At 44.4% G+C, this 20113-nt stretch overlaps 1 protein-coding gene across 1 annotated transcript; it reads right to left on the bottom strand.

Annotated features, from left to right (window-relative positions):
* Nucleotides 1–1997: 1997 nt before the first annotated feature.
* shank3b (SH3 and multiple ankyrin repeat domains 3b) lies at nucleotides 1998–15938 on the bottom strand. The gene is made up of 26 exons (XM_070928777.1): nucleotides 15771–15938; nucleotides 15379–15582; nucleotides 14289–14360; nucleotides 13999–14107; nucleotides 13409–13560; nucleotides 12959–13088; nucleotides 12690–12727; nucleotides 12428–12544; nucleotides 12189–12266; nucleotides 11435–11501; nucleotides 11080–11323; nucleotides 10485–10660; nucleotides 10278–10391; nucleotides 10094–10169; nucleotides 9429–9511; nucleotides 8689–8813; nucleotides 8425–8557; nucleotides 7868–7948; nucleotides 7750–7767; nucleotides 6963–7093; nucleotides 6676–6769; nucleotides 5958–6572; nucleotides 5447–5719; nucleotides 3595–4891; nucleotides 3447–3473; nucleotides 1998–2583 (listed from the first exon to the last, which is right to left on the bottom strand). The coding sequence occupies exons 1-26, from the start codon at nucleotides 15936–15938 to the stop codon at nucleotides 1998–2000; spliced, it is 5208 nt and encodes a 1735-aa protein (XP_070784878.1).
* Between the last annotated feature and the right edge of the window lie 4175 nt (nucleotides 15939–20113).

The raw sequence follows: 20113 nt of genomic DNA, 5'->3' as shown, positions 1-20113 counted from the left end.
GGGAAACTCTACATATGGTCTGGAGGAAACTCCACATATGGCAGGGAAGAAATCCCCAATATGGCAGGGAGGAAACTCCATATATGGCCTGTTCATGGCGAGTTACCATTACTGCAAGATGGTTATGGCAAGTACAGCCACACTTGATTGATTAATTTCGGAATAACACACTAGACTGACGGGGGGGTTAAGCTAAGAGTTTCAGGTGTCAGTGTAAGGAAGGTATAAGAGGGAAAGGAGAAAGGTATTTTTCTGTACAGATGGCTTTAAACAGATAGCACCATGTACAGTAAGCCCTCAATAAGCAGGTTAGAAACCAGAGAGGTTTACAGTTGGAGCTCTGCTGCAGCTCTCCCTGAAACACACATCACATCAGCACAAAGTCACACTCATTGACAAATCATTATGAATTCCAAAACATCACCGAAACGACTTCGAAATTCAACTCATTGTCAAATCATAAGGAACTCAAAATCTGTTTCCAAACTATTATAAACTCTGTAAGTCATCACCACCACATTATTATTACTTGTTATTCATAAATTCTAAATGATCGGTATTAAGATATGAACTCAAAATAAACACAAATTCTTCATGAGTGATATTTGGAGAAAAAAAAAGAAAAAGAAAAGCTAAGTCACAAGAACTTTCTGTAGAAGGACGGAGAGATGTCCTCAGCTCATCTCCTGGTGTTAAGGTAGAGACGCCCAGTAGCTCGCTAATCATCCAGCTCTGCTAGCAAAAGTCCAGCTAAACTCGTCTAGGGAAGCAGAGGGGCACGAGGAACAAAACCTGTCTCATTATATTCGTAGTCAGTTTGTCAGATCAGCTCTTTGATCAATGTCCTGTCACCTGTTGAGATTAGCAATAGAGCTCTGTGTCCAGCTGCAATTAGCTTAGTATGCTGTATGCTAATGTCATGCTGTAGAGCACTGTGTGGATGTGGTAAGCTAGCTTTAGCAGGGTCTCTAATGCAAAGACAAGACTCAAATAATCCAATATTTTCTGGTGATTCAGATCAGAACATGTAGGAAAATAACATTAAATGAAAGTTATTTGTTTAACAGCTAAATTATGTCAGTATATGAAAAAACTATTTCGCTAGCTGGCACCGAACGTTAGCAACTGTAGGTAAAAGTTTAAAATTCACTCCAATCTGTCAGATGGGGAGTAGTAGAGCTAGTAGAAAAAAATATTGGCAAGACTAATGAATTCATTATTGTCTTTTATAGGCAAATGTACCAAATCTTCTCTGCCTACAACTTCTCAGACAGTTTTCATCATTTTCTTCTATGATAGTAAAATTAATACCTTTGAGTTTTGGACTGTTGATCGGTTGAAGTTTAATTAGTCAGTTTGGTTAGAGTTCATTTAGAGATGGAGAGTTATTTAGAGTAAATACTGGATTTCATTTTGATGTAACTGCCAGAAGTTCTGTACACACTTCTGTAGTTTTATTCACAGAGTGGGAGATATCGTAGCTGTCAGCATAAACATTTGATAAGGCTACAATTCAGTATTTTAAGTTTCAAAAGTGCAGCCTCTTCTGTATCCTCTGGCCATCATTTGCCCTGTACAACAGACTCTTCCCAGAAACCGGCATATGTTAGTCAATGATAATTTTCTAACCTGGTATCCTCTTCCTCTGTGACATTTTCTGCCATGCAGGAGATTTTTTACTCGAGTCTTAGGATCAAAGAGCTACTGTGAATTTCAGAGATGCACAAAATCTTGGAGGTCTAAAACCATACCAAAGCTAAATACTGGACACAGACCTGGGTGCCACCGGTCCTTTTGGGCTGATCAAAGAGCTGATAAGCCAAAATGTCACTGAAATCACTCAGAGAGCTGGGCTCCACGTTGGTAAAAAGGTCTAAAGATTCAGTCACTGCTAAGATATCCTAGTCAAACCTAGATGGCCTAGTGTCTGACCAGAGGTCAGGGGTTATGAGGTCAGAGTTCAGGATGTCTAGAGGTTAGTGGTCAGAGGTGAGGGGTCAAGTGGAACCATCTAGCAGCTGTCTGAGTGCCCTCTCGATGTTGATTCGGTGTCCCAGTCTGGTGACGCCCAGCTCCACGTAGTCGTCTTTGGTGAGGGCGGGGAGATGGGAGCCTTCAATCTCGTGCTCCTGGAAGCGCTGGCGGTGTTCGGCCAGGCCCACGCTCTCCAGCCAGTCACCCACGTCGTATTTATTCCACAGGCTGAGGGGCCGCTGCCTCCATGGCCGAAGGGCCAACAGGGGCCCGCTGAGGACCGGGGAGGGGCAGGGAGAGGCGTGGGGCGAAGGTGAGGGCGAACGGGACCTGGTTCGTGCACTGGCACTTCGCATCACAAACCGAACCTCCTTTGGTTCTGAGGGGAGACTGAGACTGGACGACTTCAGGATGGTTAGACCACGACCTGAGCTCAGATCTGGCCTTTCAGAACAGGAGGAGGCAAGCCCTATTGACCTATCAGATGGGGAGGGAGAGGGGGAGGGGCTCCGGCGAGTGACAGGGTAGCGACTTCCTGGTCGGACTGTATAGCTGGCGCCATATCCTCGCTGGGAGATAGTGTGGAGTTCACCAAGACTAGAGAACAACCTGCAACAGATTAATCAGTAAATAAAAGACAAACATGGAGCTACTGACTGACCGTTCATTAAGCCCTGCTCCCCTTAGTTACTGTTGCTAGGCCTGTTAAGCTCTCCATTCTTGCAAGGCACAAGCAGTTTATATGCTTCTCATTTCTACTTCTAGATTTTATGAGCAATAGCAAGCTAGCTAATTAATGCTAAGGTTAACTTGATTGGGTTGGTTGAAACTCTTCAGCCAGTTGATTCCACAGAGAGAAAAAGGTCTTAAATATGCCTTCGATGGGTACATACAAAATATAATGCCAAAAGGTAAAAAGTCATTATCCTCACTAGTTAATGATTCATGTATTATAGCGATGCTAGTTATCCCTTGTGTGATACAACAGTATTATAAGAACAAATGTCAGATCATACTGTTGTGTTATTCAGTATAACCCTGTTTGGATGCTTGTAGTAAGCTAGTTAGTCGGATATGCTAACGTTTGCCGCTTACATTAAACACACTGTTCAATCTGTTTCACTTTTGTTCTCGTGTTTTTGGTTTTGGAAAGGGTTAATAAAACAAGACACCCCTCCCCATACTCTTTGTATAATAAGTGTTGCTCTTACGACAGCGCCATGCACACCATGTGTTGAGAAATACAAAGTTTAGCAGGCCTCGTTATGGTTCCTAAGTTATGATTAGGCAATCGGCTTTCAGGGGAGTTTAGCAAATTGTCAATTTGAAGGTTTCCAAGACGGACATATTAGTAATTTCAGACATTTAGTAGTTAGTCGTCTGCGAAGAAGGTGCAAGTTAGTCAGCTGTTAGCAAATAAAAAATCATCTCTTGGCGATAATGAGAAATGTTTACCAGAGATAAAAACCTACGATTTACTCTCTCCACTGTCCACACATCTGGAACAACATAAACAACAAATTCTGTTACCACACACACACACACACACACACACACACACAGTAGTACTATCAGGTCAGTAGTACTGCAGTATTTGTAATATAAAGCCGTTTGATGTACCTGGCACCTCCTACTGGTGACCTCCGGCCTGGGTCGAGGGGACTCGGCTCCTCCCCCAGAGAGTGACTGTCTTTGTTGAGCAGCTGTAGCCGGTTAGCTAGATCCAGTCCAGAGCCCGCCCTGCCGCTCAGCTCCAGGGCTGATGCCGACCGGCTCGTGAGATCCACGGCTGACCCAGAACCCTGACCTCCCAGTGCTGCTGGACGGCCTCCCCCTTCCTCCGGGCTGAGGCCCCGCCGCTCCTCCCCGCGGTCGTCCCCACCCCCCCACAGCTTGGACCTCCTCTGGAACAGATAGCGTGGCTGCCGGCCACTAGTGGGGGAGGAACAGAGTGGGGAGGAGGGGGAAGAGGAGGATGCAGCAGATGGGAGGAGCTCACTGTCGGATGATTGCTTCAGCAGTGGGTCCCGGAGCGCAGAGCGGCCCCGACCGATAGGTGAACGAAGGCGTGGCTTAAGAGCAATTGGGGAGGTGGCGGGCGAGGAGGGGGATGGGTGAGCAGCAGGAGGGGAGGAGGGGGAGGATGGAGCAGGAGGGGAGGCCAAAGTGATGGAGGGAGGGAGTGAGCTGGGGGAGGAGGAGCTGTCGTGGAGCCGTTCGTCACCTCCTTCCTCCTCATCTCCTCGTCTACCCAGGGAGTCAGGACCACTTTCTCCTACCCCTCCCTCCCCACCTCGCCGTGGCAACAAGGTGAGGGAGGAAGGGGGAGGAGGGGCGGGACAGGCAAAGGCAGGGGGTGGAGCAACCAGGCCAATTCTGCGGAGCTCCTCCCTAGTCTCCTCATCACTGGACGACAACAACGCTGGTGGGAGTGTAACTGTGTAAGCCCCGCCCTCCTCCTCTGAGCTGCCCACTGTGAGGCTTCTGCGCCTGTCAATCAGAGCAGGATGACCCTCATTGGCCAGCGGTGGCAAGGGGGTGGGTCTCCAGCGCTCAGGGGAGGGGCCGGCGGGTGATGTCACTCCTCCCTCTGTTTCTGGACGCTCCACCTGTCCATCAGGGAACAAAGGTGGGGTTATGCGTTTATGCCTCAGCTCAGGACTGGTCTGGGGAGTGGTGCGCTTGGTTCGCTGCTCAGGGCTCGTCTGAGGGGTGGTGCGTTTGGATCGTGGCTCGGGACTGCTCTGTGGGGTGGTGAGAGGGGTACGCTTGTGTCTGCCCTCGGGGCTGGCAGCTGGGGTGGGGATGGGTGTGGTGGAGGCAGATACGTGTTTCAGCCGAGGCTCAGGGCTTGGCGTCCGGGCAGTGAGCGCTCGTTCTCGTGCAGCAAGAGCCAGGGCGAGTGGAGATGAGGGGTCTGAGGAGAGAAGAGAAGATGTATTGTCGAGAGAGGGTTTTCCTGTTCTGTTTTGTGGACTACCTTGAGGCTCTGTCCTTGGCCTCCTCATTTTTGGGGAGTACCTCAAGGACAGGTCCCCTTCTTAATTGTATCTACAGCTTCGACTTGGCTGAATCATATTTAATCATAGCATTTCTTTTCACTGCTATGCCGATGACACGTAACTTTATGTATCTGTCAATCATGAACCACCAGCAATGTGATGTCCTGAAAGAACTGAAATCAAACGTTGGATGTCTAATACTTTCTTCCAAAGCAGTGAGAAACAAAGCAGAAATAGTCCTATTTGGGTCATTAAGATAATCAGAATATGATTTGATACCCTGGTACCCTGGTCTTGATTCCAATCTTACTTGATAATAAAGTAGTAAAGCTCAGTTTTCATCAACTTTTTTATTGTTTTTATCATTCTCTGATTTGGAGAAAGTTGATGCTTTAGTCTTTCCCAGAATTCCCAGACTCCTAACAAGAACAAACAAGAGAGATCGCATAAGATTGTGCTGTCAGACTGACCTAGAGGTTTCCCCGTCAGTGGGTGGAGGAAGGTGTGAGGTGTCGGTGAGGGCGACAGCACCGGGGCTGGAGGGGGAAGCTCGCCGAGGTCATCCATTGAATGGCTCTGAGTCAGGAGGGGCGGCACCTGGTTTTCTGACCCGGCTCCCTCCACAGACAGGAAGAGAGACGACCTGCGACCCTGAACCCGAGCGCGCTCAGAAAGAACCTGCTGCTGGTACAGCTCCGCCCTGCTGGGGCTGCCGGGTGGCTCTAATTTGGTCGGATCGTGTCCTAGAAGAAGAAGAAAAGACTGATAGTGACGATCAGGAGTCTACCCCATTATGTTTGTATCTTAGTCCTGAACACGTAATTTGACATTTTGAGCACACAAGCACATATATGTGTGTATATATATATAAATATATATATATATATATTTATATATATTTATATATATATATGCACTCATGAAACTAAACACAAATACAACTCAGAAATCAGAAAGACAACATGTCTGAACAGTCCTAACCCTGCTCCTCCACAGGAAGTTGTTTCAACAAAGGTGACTTCCTCCTCTGCGGCTTGGAGGGCGGAGCCTGCTGTCCCACATTAGCATAAGGGTTTTCTATTGGTCGTCCCCGGCGGCGTGACAGCGGTGAGTGACCGAGGGCGGGGCTGGTGCAGTGGAGAGACAGCGTGGAGGTGTGTGTGGCGGTGTGAAGCGTGTGTGTGGCGGTGTGTGTGGCAGTGTGCAGCGTGTGTGTGGCGGCGGCAGCGGCGGCGGCGGCGGCGTGTGCGTCAGGTTGCAGCTGCGGCGGCGTGTCCTGCAGGATGATCATCGACCTCGCCTTCCTCTGCCGCTCGGCGTGGGCGTGGCTCCTTGTTGGCGAATCACAGAGCTCCTGTAGCCTCGGCTCCGCCCCCGGCTTGAAGCTGGAGCGGGTTAGCCCCTCCCCTCTGGCAGGGGGAGGAGGGGGGAGGAAGGAGGGAGGAGGGCCGGAGTCGAGGAGGAAGAGCGGAGAGGAGGGAGGAGGGGGTGGAGCTGTCTGAGGAGGAGGAGGGATGAAGCTGTCTGTCAGCGAGGAGCTCCGTGGAAACCGACTTTCATTGATCAGAGCCGAGATCCTGTCGTCCTCAGGTGTGCCTGCCGTGGTAACCATGGAGACATTAAACTAAAGGTACCCAACAAACAGTACTTCCTCCACTTCCTACAATAACATTTATGTACAATATCATGTCTATCTCACCGAAGCTCTTGGTTCTGGACATTCCTCTGGGTAAAGCCATGGTGCTCTTCTCTGGAGGTGTGGGGGGCACCAGACCCTGACGCTCAAACAAGGACTGCACACACACACACACACACACACACACACACACACACACAGTCCAAAATTCATAAAAGACTTCTCACTTTTCTTACTGACTTTTAGAGGCCTGAAGTAGTAAAATTAAGCGGTAATTGACAAGAAAAAATGGCAAAAATTGGAAAATCCTAATTTTGTGTAGCAGTAATATGTTTTTCTGTGTGTCTTACATTAATCTCAGCCTGTGTGATTCGCCGGCTGGTCGGTCTCTGTTTGACCGTCGCTGCCCTGAAGTCGTCCGATGGGCGGGCCCTCAGAACTACTTCCTGTTGACCCCCGGCCAACATCTCATCCAGCTTCTCTGGAGGGGGGAGACATAATAAAAACAAGATAAACAAACAAACAAAAAGAATGAAACACGGCCTCTTGACGTCACAGCAACATGACACCAATTGTACAAATGAAATCATGACATCACTGAAATCAAAACTTAGACCAACATCACGACATCAGTTACCAGGGCCGCAGCAATACTGAGGTGTACAACTGCCCAGAGTCTATGTGCTAAATCTGCTACAAAGAATATCTTGAATATCTGTTTTTGTCCCTGTCAGAATTTAAATTTAAATTAGTCCAAAATGTCCTAATGTTTGATGAGCCACCAACCAAAGTCCAACCAAAAATAGCCACATTTCACACCTATTTATTCATTTAAGCCTTCTCTATACTACCATGGATTCCTATGGAGAACACTGTAACTCTTTTATTTTAATTTTTGTAGTAAGTAAGTAGTCTAACAAATATCTGAAGCAGCCTAAACCATTAAAACCCCAAATTGACAGAAATATTCGGGACATGTGTCCTCTGCTACGGCCCTGGCTGTTACATCACTGCAACATGACATCACTGAAACACCATGACATCATTGCAGCATCATGCCATGAGACCAACAGTATCTGCAGTGTGACATCGCAACACAACACGAACAACCAGCACCATCAGAGCCATGTGACTCACCGATGCGTCTCCTCCGGGCTGCAGACAGAGCAAAGGTCAACAACACACACTCCGACAGTTTGACTTAACTCTGTGCTCTGTGTGTGTGTGTGTGTGTGTGTGTGTGTGTTTGTTTTACCTATCTCCTCCAGGTCAGCGGTCATGGACTTGGATCGGAGAGTCAACGAGGTGCTTGGGGCTCGCTTTGGAGGTGGTGGAGCTGCAAGACAAGAACCAATTAGATCACAGTTGGAGCGTGAACAGAGACTTAACTTAGTTTTAGCCACACGATTAAAACGTCTTCTGATAATGTTCACTTTAAGTTTATCGTTTCAACCATAGAAAAAAAACACTATTTTCATTATCAATTAATCAACTGATTCTTTTTTCAATAGTGAAAAAATACCCATCACAAAGTGAATTCTTCAGATGTTCAGCCAAAAGTCCAAAACTCAAAGATGTTCAGTTTAAAATGATATAAAACAGAAAAGCAGGAATATCATATATATATATATCATAAAATGTCATCAGAATAGTTGCAGATTATTTGTCTGTTGATCGATGAGTCAACTAATTGTTTCAGTTCTAATCATTAGAATGTATTGATACATTTTTTGATATGAACATTATTAATGTTGTATGATTATTTTCTCCTTACATTCCAGTAATCATTCCTAATAAACCGCACAGCTGTACCTTTCTTCCTGACCAGGTTGGATTCCGATTTTCTGGAAACAGATACGACCTTCATCAGCAGTCGACTTCCTCCCTGACGGATCAGAGAGACGACCTGCCGGTGACCCACCTTCACCACGTCGGCACCGTTCACCTGCACATCAGACAGACAGACGGGCAGACAGACAGACGAGCAGACAGACGGGCAGGTGAAGGTATGTCTCTGAGCTTTAATGATCTGTAGCAGAGATCTAATGATGTCACACATTAGAGAACAGCCGTTACCTCTATGAGGAAGTCTCCAGTCCGTAGCCCCGCCCTCCAGGCCACGCCCCCCTGGTCGACCGACTCCAGGTACTGCAGGGCGGGGAACGCCGGGGTGGGGGCAAACTCCTCGATGGGGGTCTCAGCTTGATTGAAGACAGGGAGGAATAAAACATGTTTATAGAACATGATTTCATAATTGTTGAGGAATTTAAGGATCTAACTTTAAAGGTCCAGTCACCTGCGTGGGTGGCCCTTTACAGTGAGACGCACTGTGACTCATGTCAGACTGTACAGACTGGGTTTGATCGACAGCTCCTTTACTTTTGTTGCACCTGCACTACTTGTGGTTGCAGAAGCAATTAATGCGCAGGATTGCTAGACTATCGGGGGACTCCTGAGTTTCTATGTTGGGAAACACTGAGGAGATCATTAAAAGAACATTTTGAATTTCAGAGTGGAGAAAAATACTAGTGGAAGCAGTGGATTCTCCCACCTCATAACTTTATTGATTACCAGTTTAACTCCTACAAAAATTCACCCTCAGCGAGAGAAAGTCCATCGCTAGTTTTTAAAATATCAAGTAAGAAGGATAAGACTCAGTGGACTCAGTAGTTATTATGAAACAACACAGCGAGGAGTTTTAAAGCTCACTGCTCTTCCTCTGAAGACTTCACTCTGTTTTAAATATCTTTCTTTTTTTCTTTCCCAACACCTCCGAACACCCACCACTCCTCCATCCATCCATCCATCCTTTCTACCTTTAGCTCCTCGGAGGACGAAGCCGAATCCCTCACTCTCTCTCTTCTGCAGCACGGCCGTCTTCTCCTCAATCACATAGTCACTAACACACAAAGAGAGAAATGTACATTTATTACAACATCTTCATTTTACATATGGAGGCTTTAATATGACAATATTTTACATGCACATGACGCAATAAAAAACTAATACAAAGGAATATATACATAACATTCATTAGAAGTGATCATTCAATTTGATTAAAATTATAAATAATTGTATTTAATAAATAACATATGAATTATTAATTAAAATACAATGAATTAGATTAAAAGTTATATTAATTCAAATAATGTATCTAGTGTTCGACCTGTATTCTGTGTAGTATTACCAGATGTTTTCCTAAAATGACTTCATGTTTTAATGAATAACACTGTCATATTTCTTCATATTTCAAATATTTCTTCATCAATGTTTTTACTGATGATGCTGCATTTAGTGTAAAAAAAGGTGTTTGTGTTTAAAGGGCTGCATTTGTCTGATATCTTGTATGCATCTGTATGGAACTATGTTTTTATTTGACTATATGTAAAGTTATTTTATATGTTTGTGATATTTAAGCCAATAAATTAACCCACTAACTATCAGCACATTACCCGTGTGAGGTGTAATGACGGTGCTTTACCTGTAGGAGGTGTAGTTGTCATAGGATCCTACAGTATAATGTCTGAACAGTCTCTTAGTGCGGTCCTCCCTCGTCTCTGAAACGTATCATGTAGAAGAACAGAACATAAATATAGTATACAGTGTAAAATATACCTCCATCTTAATATACCTAAATCATTAAGGACGCAGTTGTAGTTTTTTACCCAGTCGTGGGTCGTATTGTCTCATCTGGACTTCTTCAACACAGTCTGCAGGAAACCAACCAGTTCTTCCTTTAACACTTCCCTCCCAGTATCCTCCTTCACCGATAGACAGAACTGTAGATCCACAACACACAGAGTCAGTGTTACTACGGGAGACCACCACAGTGCCGCTTCACTGCAGACAGACAACTGTCCTCTCTGTCTGACCTTTGACCCTCTCTCCTCGGTGCAGCTGGATCTCTCCGGTCCCCTGAGGGACGTGGGACCGGGTGGCGATGAAGGTGCGTCCTGGTACCGCGCTGTACAGCCTCCTCTTCCTCATCAGGGGGGTTGGGGGAGGAGAGGAGGGGGGGCTGACCTCCACATGACCTCCACCGCTTGGACTGCAGACAGGTCAGAGAGACACAGGTCGGTCACAGATCCAGACCAGTTAGAGACAGACATGGGTTTAACTTTAAAGGCCGTCTTTATGCCGACTACACCAGTACTGAGACTACACCAGTACTGAGACTACACCAGTAGTGAAGCAGACTACACCAGTACTGAGACTACACCAGTACTGAAGCAGACTACACCAGTACTGAGACTACACCAGTAGTGAAGCAGACTACACCAGTAGTGAGACTACACCAGTACTGAAGCAGACTACACCAGTAGTGAGACTACACCAGTACTGAAGCAGACTACACCAGTTCTCATCATAACAGTAGACAGTAGGATGACATGTACAGTATATATACTGTAACTGTGTATAAATATACAATAAAAATAGTCTGAGTGTTTACAGTGCGCATGTGTGTACCTGAGTCGGCGTGTGTGTCGTCGTAGCGAGTGTGTGTGTGTGTCGTGATGCGTTTCCAGGCTTTGGAGGGAGGGGCCAGGAGAGGAGGCGGGGCTTTCCAGAGCGTTGTCACTAGCTGAGCGAATCAGAGAGCGCGGAGAAGACAGACCATTTCCAGCCGGCGTCCTGGTCACGCCGGCTCTGCGGCGCTTTGTGTAGGATGGAGTTTCTCTGAAGGGAACTACTTGGGCACATATACACATATATACACACACAAACACACACACACACAGAGTTAACTTCACCACCTACTGTAACATGTGCACTCACGCTCATACACACCATTCAAATGTGTTTACACTCTCAGCCAACTCACCAACATCAGAGGTTTTGTGGATCTTAATGATTTCTGCAAGATCAAAGTTCCCAGCAATTATCGCCACCTGCACACACACACACACACACACACACACACACACACACACACACACACACACAGAAGAAGTGTTCATGACATCAGACATTAAAGGATAAAACTGCTTATTCTATACTTTTCTTATTGTCAGTAAATATAAAGGTACATTGGTTCCCTTTACTTCCACTTGCCATATGTCTCTTCCTGGTTTGCTTGACTGCACATGCTCATTAATGTTTCTCTTTCTGGGCCTTACAGACTTTACATTGGGGTGACATCACACATATAGAAATCTTTTTCGAGGCTCGGAGAAAGTTTTACAAAATATCAAATCATTGTGGTTGAAAACTTCCTAATAAAAAAGGTAATAAGTCTCCTTGTTTGCAGTCGGAGGTGTCCTGTCAACAGTTTTACCGAGAGCTCTTTCATAAAGGGGAAAATGCTTTCGGAGCTGCAGGGATTTTTTTTTGATTGCAGTGCTGCGAGTGGCGACTGGGACACACTGGCTGCATGGATGACATGTTGCCGAGGTCACCTAAAGATCTTACATTTTATATGTACAGTAGATTGTTTAGGAGATAACTTTCTGGACAGTTTATGTTTATGTTAGCACAGAGGTCGTACTTTAAGGCAGTATGGTGTCCATCCATTTCCTAAATGGCAGTCTTGCTTTTACGTATATATATAAAGGGAGTCTGGTTTGTTTGTATTTTACCTGAAAGGCAGTCTGGTTGTTGTAGTTTTTGACGTCTTTATTTGCTCCTCTGAACAGCAGCACTCGGGCACAGCTGTCCTGCAAAACCGGCAGCAATTCTTTTATTTTATTATTATTTTATTAACTTTGAAATAAACATGTACACATCGCAGATTGACAATAACAACGGGACGCCGGAGAAAAATGTATTTTTTATGACCAAAACACTTGAAAACTGTTCATTGTTCAGTGTGTGTTACCTGGTTGTAGAGAGCACAGAGGTGCAGTGCGGTGTTTCCCGATGCATTCTGGGAACTCATGTCAGCGCCGTAGAAAAGCAGGTGCTCCAAGTGCTGCACGTTACCATAGCGACATGCCTGAACACACACACACACACACACACACACACACACACACACACACACAAAATCGTAATTGTATAGGGCAAGTCATTTAATTGATTGCATGTGTGTGTATGTGTGTGTGTGTGTGTGTGTGTGTGTGTGTGTCTGTGTGTGTCACCTGATGGATTTCCTGCCACCCGTTCTCATCAGTCATCCCTGCAACCATGACAACAAGAATTCTTTCAGCTGTGAAGTGTTTTTCTCACACAAAAGACACAAACAAAATAATAAATAATAAAAGTAGTCATACAGTAATGTTTAAAGGGCAGTGGTGATGTCATCACACACACACACACACACACACACACACACACACACACAGGTGTTGGTGTATTATAACAACAACAGCTGGATGAGACTCTGGATTGACCCTGCAAGCCTCCGTACCGATGGTGGCGTGGTCCTGCAGCAGCAGCTCACAGCAGTAGGGGGCGCCGCCCACCATGGCAGAGTGATAGAGGGGAGTCAGACCTCTGCTGTCCTTGTAGTCCGGTGACGCTCCGAGGTCCAGCAGAGTCTGAGGACCACAACAGGACAGGACAGAATTCATTGTAGTGTTGTTTAATTAAAAAAATAAGATTACAGCTGCCAAAAAGCTTTTAGTCTAAAGATGGCTGCCGCCCGCCGGTCTTAGCAGCAGGAAATGGCGGCCATATTTTCACGAGGCTGTGCTGCCTGAGCGGTCTACTGCCCGGATTACTTTGGAGATGTGGTCACATGCAACAGTGCAGATAAAGAAAACGCTCCGTGGGTCATGAACAGAGGAACTCTGGTGAAGCGGTCCATGGGAGACCCCGGGTTGGGTGGTTAGGGGGGCTATTAACAGTGTTTCCTTACAGTGAGAGAAGCGCTGTTCCTGCAGAGGACGGCCCGATGCAGAGCGGTGATACCGTCCCTGGTCCTGAAGTCCAGGTGAGCTCCTCCACTGCGAAGAACTTTAATCAAGTCGCAGCTCTCCTCCAGCTGGACCGCCAGGGTCAGAGGACACTCTGAGACACAAGCAGCCAGACGAGTTATTACTGCTCCAACACAAGAGCAGGTCGATGGAAAACGAGTGGAACTGAAGACACAGAGTTCATGTGAATGTGGGGGGGGGGTTTAATTACCTGAGGAGGAGTTTATGTTCCACAGTTATACACACACTTTATATAATGACGTTTTTATGGTTCATTCTAATAAATTTGGACTCAACATATTTTAATTTTACGGCTTTTAAAAGGAACCATTTAAATCATCATTTAGCAAAAGAATATAATTTGGGAGGCTTGGGTTGGGGGCGGGGGGGGGGATCTAAGATGGGGGTGCATCTAAGATGGGTTGAGGTCTGGCACACAATAGCTAACACAAATAGCACCAATGCTAATGTCTCAGAAAACCGAAAGCAGAGTGTTTAGATGGGTGAAGATGCTGTGTTCGTTCGTGCTCACCCCCAGTGTCAGAGTCATGGAAGTTGGGGTCCAGGCCCTTTTCCAACCATTTGGAAACCTTCTCCACATTCTTCTGATGGACATGTTCCATAAAACGCTTCAGGTTGGCCTGAAGTCAGTGGAGACAGAGGAAAGTTATTTTATTTGATATGTTCACACATTGCTTAGTGTTATTATAACTACGCGTACATTACTGTTATGCGTTTGTGTTGTATTGTCTAGACCGACTTACATGATAAACTGTGTGTGTGTGTGTGTGTGTGTGTGTGTGTGTGTGTGTGAGTGTGTACCTTGGTGTGCAGCTTGGCCAGCTGTTTATCGTCCACGTAGCTCTGTGTGTAAATTCTCCTCTTGTAACGAAACTGTAAAATAAGAGGTGAAAGGCTACTGCTGGTTTGTACTAATACAAAAGATGCTTACACAAATATATGAATTGTCAAACGCAGAATCACATTAAATACCATGAAAAGACCAAAACCAACAGTGAATGTATCTGCTAACAAGTATTATTAGTATTATATTATATAATATAAATCACAGCCTGATACATCTTCTTTCTCTGTGCCATTGAGCTCCATCAAACTATTTGATACAGACAACCTTGTTTGAATTTATTTATATGATTATTGGGTCTGTAGTTTATTTTGACTCAGTCCCCCATACACTGTCCTGCTGCCCCAAATACTAGAGCACCAAATGTGGATTCATCCGCCACTGAAAATAGTCCCCAACAAATGCACTATTTCCTCCTGTTTGTTTGATAAAAACTGAACCAGTGGCCCTAAATACCGTAACTCCAGATTCTGAGTTATGGCTAATTCATATACACACCCACTTCACGAGGAATCAACCAGTCGTAACCTCGCCAGTGCGTCACATTACATGGCTCATATCAGTCCATCATATGCGCACAGAGACAGTAGAATACCTGACATTCACCAAGAGGGAATGAAACTGGAAAACAACATAAAACCTTCTGCCGTGGGAAGCGGAGACGATGGTTACGCACTGTACCAGTCCAGCAGAGAGCAGAGTAGGAGAGAACACAGCTCCGAGAGGCATGAGGGAGAGCGCACAGTTAAAGCACCACAAATAACAACCACTCTGACAAAACACTCAGAACAGAGTGAGTCAGAGAAAAACAAGAGACGTCCCGCAGATAGACACGAATGAAAGAGCAGGAGGAGTTAATAGATAATTAAAATAGTTACAATTATAATGAGAATAAGTTCTCCTTCATATCAACATCTTAAGATATGAGTGGAAAGTTTTGTTCTTCACATCCACAGACAGGAAGTCAGACAGTTTTCACACTGTTGGTCTTTTCATGGGATTTGTTGCCAAAAGTAGAAATGAAATGACAGACTAGACATACTGTACCTCCAGGTATGGGATGGGCGTGATGGGAGGGAGAGGATACTCCTTCAGCAGCCGCTCTTCGTCCAGAAACTTTCCGGCTCGGCCGTTGAACGCCGGCTGGAAGAGACCATAGTTCAAAACATCCGACAGAGACTGAGTCAACGTCACCAGAACCCTCTGCTTACTGGTCCAAACTGGTAACTCTGGGTCCAACCGCAAACACTTCTGAGAGAGCCAGAGACAGAGAAACAGACAGACAGAGAAAGAGACAGACAGAGACAGACACACAGGTTTGTCCTGCTGATTCATTCATGTAGTTCTTTTTATCCTCTCCTCATGTAGTTATATACATTATATATATAACTATATATAGTTATATATATACTGGATATATATATATATGTGTGTGTTACCGTCTGCTGCAGGTCCGGGATGCCAATGCGGACGACAATGCTGTTTCCAGGGGGCGTGTCATCTGCGTCGTCGTCCCTGGCAACAGCAGAGCCTGTCGGGTTGCCATTAGTAACCGCCTGTTGCCGCGGGCGATCATGTTTGGTGTCAGCAGCCGGACTCAGAGGCATGTGGCTGAAACACACACACACACACACACACAGCTGTGATTACAGTCTGTAAAACAGTATAAATAATAATTAAAGACTTAATTTCATCACATGAATTCTATTCAGGTGGTTAAACCTGTTTTAATTAGCATTCCCTAACCTTTGCTGATTGTTCGCAATCAAGCTAATAGTTATAGCTATAGTCAGAGAAACACTCACCATACAAAAAGTTTGGAGGATGGTGTTTCAAAAACCAAGAGAAACTGATTAAACAGTGTTTATGTGCTCTTATGCAAGCTGCAATTGTTAGCATGTCCGGCTAACTAGCTTACTTACTACCTACAGTAGCAACAAAGTGGTACATTCGAAGCCAACAGAAAGCTGAAATGAAACTGGAACATTTGTTTTTCATTTTCAAACAAGCCAGCTGGAAATACGAAAAGTCAGCAACCATGAGATTTCGTAGAAATATTCAAAGCCCCCAGAATGAATCCTAATCACTTTGGTGATCACCTGACGTTTCATGTAGCGCCACCAGAAGGTCAAAGCTTCAGCTAGTGACTTTGCTAACAAGCTGAACTAAGATTGGGAACATGGTAAATATTAGCATTGCCACTGTGAGCATTTTAACATAACAGTCACTACTGATATGGATGGAAAACAAACTTTACAATTAGCATCACAGCCTCGCAGAGCTGCTAGCATGGCTGTAGACCCTCAGTCTTTTTTATTTTCGTGCTGAAACAGTAACACCTCTTAAACAAACCTAACTTTTTATTGAATTAAGAGGTATCTTTGCATAATAACATCGACAGCTGGATATGTTTTAGACTCAGAGAGACACAGAGATATTAGCATGAATCTGACAGCCTCCCACAGACATTTCTCACAGCAGACATTTTGCATTTTCAAAGGTGTAAGTAATGACAGTGATAATGGCTGCTTCCCATCTACAAATGTAACACAGACATGTTAATATAATTAATTACACTTGTGATTTTCCTGCTATTACAAGTCAAAAATAACTGTGAGAACAACTCGATTCTTTCCAATCAAGACTCATTGTCCAAACTGCGTCTCTGTGTCTCGTCTGATTGCTTGACGACATCTTATTCAGATCGTCTGCTGACTCCGACTCTGATCTGACCTCCACCTTCTCCAACGCTAATAATGGCCTCAGGATGTTACATCACATCCTGTTTTTCACCCTGAGCACAATGTGCACAGACACACATAGATACACGTAACAGAAAGTGTCCGATTGTTCTGAGGACACAACCACAGATTTGACAGCAAGTTTAGGGACTGTATGAAAATGATTAGAGAGGGAAGGGGGTCAGAAAATGAGGATTGTATATTCTGTCATTTTGTAACATTTAGTAGATTTTCATTCAAAAATACAGATTTCCCTCCTAATGCACGATTTGGTCACTACATGAAAATGATTGTTATGTTAGCATATTAAAGGAATAGTTCAACAGTTTGGGAAATTAGCTTTTTTGCTTTCTTGCAGAGTTAGATGAGAAAATCGATACCACCCTCATGTCTCTACGCTAAATATGAAGCTGGAGCCAGCCGCTGGTTAGCTTAGCTTAGCATAAAGATTGAAATCGGAAGGAAACGGCTCTCCGAGGTTTAAAAGTTCTGCATACTAGCACCTCTAAATTATACTAATTAGCACGTTGTGTCTTTAATCAGTACATAAACAGAAATGTACTTAATTGCTTCCAGTTCTTATGTTAAGCTTGTCGTCGCGTGCATCCAGCTTCGTATTTATCGCACAGACATTAACGTGTTGTCGATTGTCTCATCTAATTCTTGTCCAGACAGCAAATTAGCGTATTTCCCAAAATGTCAAACTTTACTTTAAAGCTTAAACAGGAGAATATAATTAATTTCTTTCTGCACTCTTAATTACTTATGGTGTTACCAACTGTACCAATCTAACGCTGTTATATTATATACAAGGGGAGGGTCCAAAGTAAATATTAAAGTTGAACTGAAATTTGAATTCTCCCCTTTTGTGTAAGAAAATATCAACTAGAACAGTACAAAAGCTATTATCTATATGATTTCATTTTTCTAAAGTTTTTGGATATTTTTCAGGAAACAGTGGCCTATTTACTACACAGTGCACTACATTTACTGTCCGCCATTTTATGTGTATGTGTGTCCACACTAGGCGTTAATGTATCCACTATATAGTGTCCCCAAATATTTACACAATGGAACGAAATAAAGTGAAAGCTAATTAGCCTAGCTTGCTAACGTTAGCAGTGACACCCACTAGATGTTACTTTTTGTTCACTTTATTTGAACAGTTCTTGTCTGGCTAATGAGTGGTTCATTCAAGATCACAGTTTTAGCCACAACATGTAAAATACTTGTATAATAATGTTAAAACTCACTACAGTTTATGATAAATCTTTTGACACCAGCCATGTGAGAAATCAGATCGCTGAGCTGCTTAAACTCCAAGACAGCCGGACAAAACGTCTCACGCAGACATTCAATCATGATCGTTAACAATGAATCAGGCGTCACGACCCCCTTAAACTGAACTTCACAGTTATTAGAGGTGGGTCTGCCCACTCCATCACTTTCTGTACAGTCCAATCACCAAAACCTCTACGACTCCTGGAACTACAGTACTGCTGATGTTATTTTCTAATTCAATACAAGACCTTATTACGTATTTAATTATCATTTGTGTTCATCATCATTGGTGCTAATTAGCAGCTTGATTACCCTCCGTGCCAATAAAGCAGAGCAGGATTGAAGTCAAAACTTAATGGCTGCTTCCATTACAGCCGAAGATAAAAGAGAGACAGACTGAGAGAGGAGGATGAGTTGTGAGTTGTCATAGAAACTGGAATAGCAGGGAATCCTGTGCTAACCTCACAGTGTCACTCTGTGTGTGTGTGTGTGTGTGTGTGTGTGTGTGTTAAAAAAAGCCCCCTGATCTACATGCTCGCTGTTGCTATGGCAACGCAGTTGAACAATTTTCGCAGTTCCCGTTTTAAAACTGCCAACGTACCTGCTGACTCTCTCCCCTCTCTCTCTTTCTCTGTCTGTCCTGTCAACCTCGCTCGGCCCTCCCAGTCCACGCTGTACTGGCTCACACTCATTGGGTATTGATTTCCAGTATCAGATCAATATACATTTATTGGAGGAGAAGCAGGATGGGTTGCAGTTTCAGTTCAGATGTGGATGTGTCCCAAATGTTCAGAGAGGGATTTGTCTGCACTGCACGGACCAGACTGCTGTCATTTTTTTGCATGTTTTAGCCTGTTAACTACAAATCCTGCGCATTGTTTGATCACTGCTGGCTATTTTCCAAAATATCATCAAAATTAAAACACAACTCTGCTCCAGTACATCACCCTGTATCTTATCTTCATCAGGGTGGAACCTGAGGCTGTTGGTTTCCTGGTATACGACACATTTATTTAAATGAAAATGAAATATTATACACTTATCGAATGTTTAATCTTCAACTGAAAAGTAACTAGTAACTCCAGCTGTCAGCAAAATGTAGATGTAGTGAAGTAGTGCAGTATTAAGTAGTAGAAAATGAAAATACTCACGTAAAGTACAAGTACCTCTACTTAACTGCATTACTTGAGTAAATGTACTTTCCACCACTGATTATTCAAATTACGTCAGTGTATTTAAATCACCCACTCCGTTTGAACTTCACACATCCATCCGAGAACTACTAACTATTCTCTGATGTCTGAGTGTCCTTGAAGGCACCAACAGAGAGAGTTTTCAGGAAGTCCCCGCTCTCAGTCACATTCAACCCACAATAATTTAATTCAGCCATAAAAGTCGACATCCCAAACACATTTGAAGTCTCAGCGAGTTGATTTTCACAGCAGGTTGAAAGGAGCTGAAACCACCGACTGTAATCAAGCAGTGCTGGCAGGACGCAGAGAAGCAGCTCGCTGACATGAATCACTTCTGTTCATTCACCACAGTAAAAGGCTGGTAATTACAGCGATATTTAGCACTAACATCTCACCCTGTGAAGGAATCCTCGGCACAAAGGACGACATGTCAATCTTTGAAATGTCAGAGGACCAAAAGAAATCACAGACTCATTCATTCCTTTTCCACCACCACTCGCTGCTGTCGAGGGTCATAGCAGAGTATCCCAGCATGCACTGGGTGGAGGTCAACGACAGAAATTCACA

Source organism: Enoplosus armatus, chromosome 22, assembly GCF_043641665.1.
Source record: "Enoplosus armatus isolate fEnoArm2 chromosome 22, fEnoArm2.hap1, whole genome shotgun sequence".
Taxonomy (NCBI): domain Eukaryota; kingdom Metazoa; phylum Chordata; class Actinopteri; order Centrarchiformes; family Enoplosidae; genus Enoplosus; species Enoplosus armatus.
This window is presented reverse-complemented; position numbering and strand designations above follow the sequence as displayed.

Bases quoted from the DNA above. Each gene is read 5' to 3' on its own strand.
- shank3b (XM_070928777.1), bottom strand. From the start codon at position 15,938: ATGCCTCTGAGTCCGGCTGCTGACACCAAACATGATCGCCCGCGGCAA. The intron at 14,108-14,288 runs GTACACACTCAC...CACTGACTTCAG, and splicing joins TGGCCAAGCTGCACACCAAG to GCCAACCTGAAGCGTTTTAT. The intron at 12,267-12,427 runs GTAACACACACT...CCGGTTTTGCAG, and splicing joins TCTGTGCTCTCTACAACCAG to GACAGCTGTGCCCGAGTGCT.